The sequence below is a fragment of the Parasteatoda tepidariorum genome, chromosome 8, assembly GCF_043381705.1.
Source record: "Parasteatoda tepidariorum isolate YZ-2023 chromosome 8, CAS_Ptep_4.0, whole genome shotgun sequence".
In the NCBI taxonomy this organism is placed as follows: Eukaryota; Metazoa; Arthropoda; class Arachnida; order Araneae; family Theridiidae; genus Parasteatoda; species Parasteatoda tepidariorum.
In genome coordinates, this window is record NC_092211.1 from 79,488,418 (window position 1) to 79,497,045 (window position 8,628).

The 8,628-nt window shown below is 26.6% G+C and overlaps 1 protein-coding gene across 1 annotated transcript in view; it reads right to left on the bottom strand.

Moving 5' to 3' along the window:
* LOC122271649 (low-density lipoprotein receptor-related protein 4) overlaps positions 1-8,628 on the bottom strand; it is a 397,919-nt gene that overhangs the window by 15,599 nt on the left and 373,692 nt on the right. The window contains exons 28-29 of the mRNA XM_043053650.2: positions 7,849-8,092; positions 2,549-2,693 (exon numbers count right to left, since the gene is read on the bottom strand). Coding sequence (XP_042909584.1) covers positions 2,549-2,693; positions 7,849-8,092 — 389 coding nt within the window. The remainder of the gene's footprint in view (positions 1-2,548; positions 2,694-7,848; positions 8,093-8,628) is intronic.

The window sequence follows — 8,628 nt, forward strand, 5'->3', positions numbered from 1 at the left end:
TAAGACCTATATCCAAAATCAAGTGAAAAATATACTTCTAAATAAGTGATCATATTCACCATCTTCGATACTGATTTGTCAAATATTCATAGTATTTCTGCTTTGCTATTTCTTAAATATTAATTCGCGAACTTTTTTGCCTCATTTTTGACAAGTATTTTATATATATATGCATATTACTTTAAAGGCAAAAATGTGATATTATTGTTTACCAACCAAGAGTTAATAAAATATTAATTTTATGCATAAATTATAAATAGCAATTTTTTTTTTAAAAAAAAGGTGTTCTAGATTTTTTTCTTATACTCATGCTTTCATATTTATTTGTGGTTGTAATTGAGTGTATAAGTTTAAAATTTTTATTTAATATAAATTTTGTTCAAAAAATTTAATTTCAGTCAGTAGTGGTTAAAAATATCATGAAACGAATAAATAAATTAATCTTCTTGATGCCGTGGTGTATGAATGACATTTAAACGCACGTCTTTTCTGTCTCAAAATCTGTAATTGGTCTTTTCAAATTTAATAAACAAAATTATGCAATTTACTATCTTAATACCTTATTCATTTGCATTATTTTTGCAATGCATGAAACAAGACAAAAGCTATGAAATATTCGATTATTTTTTAAAGTTCCCTTTAAGAATTTAATTGTTACATATTGTGTATAAAAATATTACTTTGTATTCATGATGATAGATAATATTAGTTAATTCTAATTAGCTTGTTTTGAAACATAAATATAAAATTTAAATTTAAATAGTCATATATAAACACTAAAAAGTTTATATTCATGTTATTATATTATAATTCTGATATTGGTAAAGTGCAGGTAATATTTATATTTCTTTGCACATAATTAATTTTTCAGAATGAACAATATCAAAAATAAATTAAAAAAATAAAAATAAATGTTCATAATCATCGTGTATATCGATGAAGCAAAAAAAGTCTATATTTTCTTCTATACTGTTTAATTTAGAAAAAAAAAATATGACATATAGTTTCAGTTTTTAAAACAAGTTATTTAATCAAAAAAAAATCATGTCAAGGAAAAAATGTTTTTATTGTTTATAGGGACATCAAAAATAATAAGACTAAATTTATATTCATTAAGGTAAAACAAATTGTAATTCTAGAAACAAAAATCCTATTAGATATATGAATGCAAAGGTAGACAGCTTTGCTAAAAAAATTCTTTTTATTTATTTAATTAATTAAATAAATGTTGATGGTTTAATGGAAGGTAATTTTATAATATATTTTAAAAACGAAATCCATTTGGAAATTACGTAAAAAATGTAAATTACTTTGCTTTCTTCAAACAGCTTCTGAATACTGAAACTATTTTTTAAATGCGTAGAAGAAAAGATTAACCGTGAAACACTATTTCCTACCATTCTCAAGTTAGAAATGAAAAAAAAAGAAGATATTAAATTTTTTTTTTTTGTAAATGGGCATTCGTGAAATTAGTTTAATTTATATTAATCTGAATAATTTGAGTGAGTAAGTAAAGTTGTTTTTATAATTCTTAAATTAAAAAATAAATTAGATTACATCAGCGCATTTTAATGTTAAGTCTGCAATTCAAGAAAACTAAACAAAAAAAATGTATGATATTTTTTTCAAATAATGACATCAGTAGGATATGCATTTAAAAAAAAAATGCTGAAATGCGAAGAGACAGGAAATCCAAAACATGACGACGATTAAAAAATTAAACTTAAATTGAAAATTATTAATTTAAATTTAATATATTATAAGTAACTAACATTTAAATGTTAGTTTTAAATCGAGTAAAAATTTAATTCAAATTGAAAGAGGTAAATTTACAGTTTGAAATGTACTATTTAGGAAACCGGTGAATTCCTTCTCGAATTTCTTCTCAAAAATTATTTGCCACTTTTATCATCATATAGCAGTCGCTTCTGTTTGGAAAAAATATAAAAGTATGTATTCTGCTGCACGTCAGATTAATCCTATAGCAATGATTTTGCAGGCTTACTGCAATATTTATCACATTGTGCAATGTTGCTGCTGAAAATCGTGGCAATCAATACCTGGTAATCGTAATCAATACCTGGCAGTATACTTATACATATCTTATTATTCAATAATCAATAACTTGTAGTATACAGGTACATATCTATTATTATTATCTTGTAGTTCATAATTGTATAACATTCTGTGATGTAATCACTATCTTGAAGTGGACAATAGTAGTATTCATTATGGCCTATATTAGTAGATATGTATTAGTTTTTCCTATGCCTATATTTGTAAATTTCTGACAATGTTTTTACCAATTAAGCTATAGATAAGTAGTATTAAATATGGTAATATAACATAGAGAAAACTTAAAAACTATAAGTCAAAACATACATTAAAATTTTAAAGCTCTTTATGTAATGAGTAAAGAGTTTATAATTATTAAATAGGTGGATAGAGGTACCTAGAAAAAGCATTCATAATATTATATTGAAAATGGTAAATTCTAATAAGGACTCAAAACACTAAACTGAAATTATTTACGTTTGGTTTGAGATACCTGTTTGTCTGGACAAGGCAACCATTTTTATTTCCATGAGGTATTCAATGTTGTCTCTAATTACTATTCTATTCCTACCTCCTTCTATATCCACTCTTTCAATAGACTTTGTATGCCAATCTGTCCAGTACAAATGTGGCCCAAACTGTAACATTTATTCACAGAATGTTGGTTACATACTTTATAAAACAAAATGTGCATCGAATAATGAAAATATAAAGAAGAAAAAAGAGAAATTAAGTTTTATGTAGGGATGGTAGTTTAATGTATAATATTTAGTTTTATGTGGTGATGGTAATTTAGAATAAAATATTTAATTATATTTCCTCAACTCTTCTATTAAATTGTCATGGTTTGTACATGTTTTTAAGTTAATAATGTTACTGGGTTTTGTCTGAAACGAATTATTTATCATTCAAATGCAATTGCAATATTTTACGGTACAAGCAGATACTTACTTGCTATTTCAATACACTAATGTATTCAGATACATTTCTTTTGATGCGATAATTAATATCCTGTAGTATTCAGATATAAATATTTTAGTACAATAGCTATCTTGTAGTATAGGTAAAAATATATTATACAAATACAATGCTCAAATCAATAATTTTCATACCTAATATAGTATATAGTATGCAGGAAGTAATGTAGAATACAAGCATTGTAATTATTGTACCTGATATGTAGTATAAAGGTGAATTAGTTATTTTTTTGGTTTGCAAATGTCCTTGTACAATAATTAATATAAAAAAAGTATTATATATATNAGTCTCTTCTGATGGAACAGCTGATGAATGTTTCGACTTCTAAAGTATCATACAAATACGCATAACCTATGCTCATGTTGACATCAAAGATAAACATTTATTTCTATCACTTATATCATCCTATAACAGTTAAATTATACCTGCACAAAACAGTAAGAAAATTATTTCAATTTCAAAATTTCTGAATTTCATATTTAATAGATTACTTTCACATTTTGAACTAATATTGAAGATAACTATTAATTGTGAAGAACCGGCAGTCTGATTCAATATTTTTACACATCATTACTTTTCAATTTAAAAACTATAATTACATGATGCAAATATTTTTATTAAGCACAGTGCTAGAAGACTTTTTAAAGTTGTAAGTAATTCTGAAAAATCTATTTAATTAAACAATTAAAATTCTTCAGATGTGAACAATATTTTAAATAATAAATAAGTCCAAACATTAATCAGACATTTGTTGACAGAATAATCTTTTAAAAGGAAAGAATCTAAATCAGGTGTGCACAAAAAAGCAAATTTAATTTTTCCATTTACAATAAAAATCTTAATTAAATTTTAATAGATCCAAGCATTTTAGTTGAAAAGATACGAAAAAGCTGCATCCTCATTCGCGAAACTTGTTTAACGTGTACGGATCTAATTTATTCTTAAAGGATTATGTTCCATTAAAAAATAGTGTGAAAACGTTTTCCACTTTGCACTAACCAGTGTTAAAACACACAAAGCATGAAATGAATTTTCAGCTAGATTTGTTTAAAAATTTCTCCACAGCTCAAAGCGTTCATTTGTTACTTTAATGAAAAACGGCTCCCTTCCACTTTAACAGCCTTTCTCGTTAAAGTAGCTCCCCAATTTTTAACGCGTTTTAAGCTGACGTTGACACATACTTGCTGAGAACATCTTTTACTAGATAATCCAGCTAAATTAACGGCATTTTTCAAAAGGCTGCCGTATTTTAAAAGGCTTTTTCATTCAGGCGAAATTATTTTATGAAATAAATGGAAAATAAAAAAAAACTTAATTCAAAGACAAATATTTAGAATTAATTAAAGCAGCCAACTTTGGCATTTATTTTGGTGTTCTTTTACGGAATTGAATTTGATACTTTGAAAGAACTGGGAAATTCTTTACTGTATGACAAGTTATTTTGGTTTTTCATGTGTTTATTTTGCTAATTAATGTTCTCTTAAATTTCCAACACAAGAGAATAGGGAACTATAAATTTTTGGCTGAAATCATGTGATTATTTTTTTCAATAACTCTTTCTTCAAGTTGTCTGAAAAGGGTTTTTGATTCTAGAGATAAATCTATTTTGTGATTTCACATTGATATGCTTTTCAACCTATATGATGGAATTTTAAATTATAATTTCTGTAAAATCTTTGTCTTAGTCTTCATTGTGGAATAAGTTATTTTGCTGAGAATAGAGTACGGTAAATTGTTAATTGGAATTACACAGATGTTCTTCAGAAACTGTTTCTTAAAACTTTTTGAAAATTTCTTTCGTTTCTTATGAAAATTCTATTTTATAATTTCATATAGCGATACTTTTCAAACCTATATAACGGAATTTTGAATTGCATTTCTAGTCAAAGCAGAGGAGAAGTTGCTTCGTCTTTCAGATAATTAAAAATTCCCTAAATTGCCAACTTAGAAGAGTAGAGAACGGTAAATTGCTGATTGAAATTATGCAAATATTTTTACAAATGTTCCTTAAAACTTCCTGAAAATTGCTCTTAATTTTTAAAAAAAAATAATTTTATTATTTCGCATTGTTATCGTTTTTAAACTTACATAATGGTGTTTTTAATTGTAAATCTAGAAAAATAGTCTTAGTCTTCATCGTCAAAGAAGTTATTTTGCAAATTAGGAATTATTTAATTATCTGAAAGGCAAACTTTGGGGAACACAGAATGGTAAATTGCTGACTGAAAAAAATGCAACTATCTTTTACAACTGTTTCTTAAAGCTTTCTGAAAATCGCTTTTAATTCTTTTGAAAAATCTGTCTTATAATTTCGCATGGGGATACTTTTCAAACCTATATAATGGTACTTTAAATTGTATTTCTATTAAATTCATTGCAATAGTTTTCATTGTCGGAGAAGTTATTTTGCTCTTTAGATGATTAAAACTTTCCTAAATTGCCTACTTAAGAGAATGGAAAAGAGTAAATTGTTGACAGAAATTGTGAAAATGTTCTTGCAATTGTTTTTAAAGCTTTCCGAAAATTATTTTCAATTCTAAATAATATAGTATATTTTTATGATTTTGCGTTATATTTTTCACGTTTATATAATGGTATTTAGAGCTCTAAGTCTCATTAAGATCTCTTTTGTTTCCCAATTCTACCATTCACTATTATATAATAATTGCATTGACTCAAACAGTACAGAGAACCAACTTGCGTTGGAATAAAGTTTCTGCTTAAAGCGAAATGCTACTGCAATTTTTCAATATAAACTAATTTCTAAAGAGTTATTCAATGCGAAGCATTTTAAAAAAATGACTTTGCAAATGGAAAATACTATCGAGAAGATAAATATAGCAACGAAATAAATATTTAAAGTTCCAAGAAAATTTCACGTCAAAATTTTAAAACATCATAAGAAATAATGCTTGTAACATAGCAACACATTTGGAGATGACGGTTTGAAAAGATGGGCTGTAGTGTGTCAGACTATTGATAGTTCTTTCTAATTACCGTAAATTTTGCTGTATTTGAGATAAATGGAATCTGATCATAGTTTTGGTGAGATAAACATTATTTTCCGTTAAAAATCTGAAAACTGGTTTCAGTAAAATTAAGAACCTTTGAAATCACTCATAATAACTACAAATCTAGAGTAATCGTTGATTCAAGAAATTACAGAATCACACTACGTTGTTTCTTATGGGATTTATTAGCTCAGTGATGTGATCATAGTAATTCGGTTTTAATATTCATGAGTTTTTAAGTCTGCGAGTCTCTTCTGATGGAACAGCTGATGAATGTTTCGACTTCTAAAGTATCATACAAATACGCATAACCTATGCTCATGTTGACATCAAAGATAAACATTTATTTCTATCACTTATAAAATCCCATTCGGGTAATTGAAAAGCATATATTACTTAAACTCATATAAACGGTTTAGTTAATTTTAAAAATTCAGCTCTTAAATAAAATAAAAACAATTTTATGCCATTTTTACGACATTTTTGTAGCTAAAATAATTATATTTAAATTGATTGATAATGCTTTATTTATTTTTTTAAAAAGGTCTTAGTCCGTAATTAAACTCAGAAATCGATTGTTTACGAAATGTCACTGAATGTTTTGTTATAATACCTCTTCATTTCTTAAAATTGCTTTTAAATAAATAATTCAAAAATAGGTTAAAATTTTTATAGTTTTAAAAATGATTATTTACCCTTCACTGTCATGAATACATAGCCAAAAGTTTGAAAATTTGAAATGTTAGTATCTTTTTCTTTCCCAGCATGATTCTCACCGTAAGAAACTTAAACTAGAGTGAGGATGACATTTTTAGTACGAATCGGGGAGACGCCTGACTTAGCAGAAAAGGGCAAAATGCAGTAAATCACTATTTTCCCGTAGTCGTCATTGGGTCAGAATAGAGTCAATGACATGCCAAAAACTTATAACATGCTTCTTTTTATCTATGTCTAGCACCATTATATTTCAAGCTAAAAATATCGCTCTATCATTATTTTAAATTTTTTTAGCAATAGGGATTACGTTTCAATGGAAAAAGTTGCGCTCAAAAATTTCGAAAGTGTCACTGTAATTTTATCCTAGGAGTTAGATGATCGTTTACAACACTTTGCATTGAAAGAAATCGGTCAAATATTTGCGAAAGCAAATATTAACTTTGTGATATTTTTAAATTGATAACTTAGAAACTATTTGACCAATTTTTTCAAATTTTGTATTTTATTATTTGAAGTTGCATTCTTTAAAATGATGTAAAAATTATACACCTAATAGTTCAAAATTTTTCGGACCCCTATTAAATGAATTGTTTGAAAATAATAAGTAATTTTAAAAATTACTTTTCGTGTACAATTATTTTCAGATAATCAAATTTTACAATGAAATAAGCATCACAAATCTTTCAATTAACTTAAAAAGTCCTCAAGATATATTGAAACTCGTAAAAAGTAAAATTAACATTATGGGGTTCAAAGTTTCGAACGCTCTAGTTAGACCATATTTCCCAGATTGCGGTCTAATCATGAATCCTAATTATTAGGATTCTTGATTAGACATACCGTCGAAAAAGGTATGTTTCATAGAAAGTACGTTTTCGTGTCTGATTTTGTAACTCAAAATATCATCAGAGCTAATCAATTTGCGTACTTGAGGTCAAGCAGTCGAACTATTAAGATCGAGTTCCAGTACGTGAAATCCGATCATTAAATGAAAAGTTATTCAGGTTGAACAATTTTTTATTTTACGCACTGTAGTCTTTTATTAAATTAATATAAGCATTGTAATATTATTTTTTAAATTATTTACCAACGTTAATCCAAAAGGATGCGATACATCCTGTACCAGTTGAACACGATGTTTGCCACTCAAATCTGATGACTCAATGCGGTCCAGTTGAGCATCGACCCAATAAAGGCGACGGGCTTCATAATCAATGGTCAGTCCATTCGGCCATCCCAAGTCAGTGGCCACTATGACCCGACGAGAACTGCCATCTAAGTAAGCTCTTTCGATTTTGGGAGGTTTGCCCCAATCAGACCAGAAAAGATAACTGAAAAATACGATTTAATATGAGTTCAGAAATGATGGAAAATTTTATTCATATTTTACTTCAGAGGACGAAGTAGATTATGAATGAAAAAACAAAGTGATAGATGTCTTAAGTGGAGTTAAAGGGGGATAATTAATTAAAATTTCATGCATTCATTTACAAATGCTATATTTTGAAAAATAGCTTTTTTAATAAGCAATTATTTTATGATATAAATTGTAACCGAGAAGGGCGTTTTCAGTCCACATTAAGACGAATTGCGAAGATATTAATTTGAAGATTATTTATTAAATAAAAGCTTGCTACTATAATAAATCAAAACTAAACTCAATATACAAACGCAGTAACTAGATCAAAAAAATACCTTGAAATATTCAAAAATGTGTGTTTAAAATGGATTTTTACAAATGTTTAAGAGCCTATAAAATTTGTTTTACATAATTTTCCTTTTCATTTTTCTTTTTAATTTCTCCCCGTGAGTCCATCCATTGTATGCGCAACTTCTACATTTATTCCATTTATTTAATATATATATA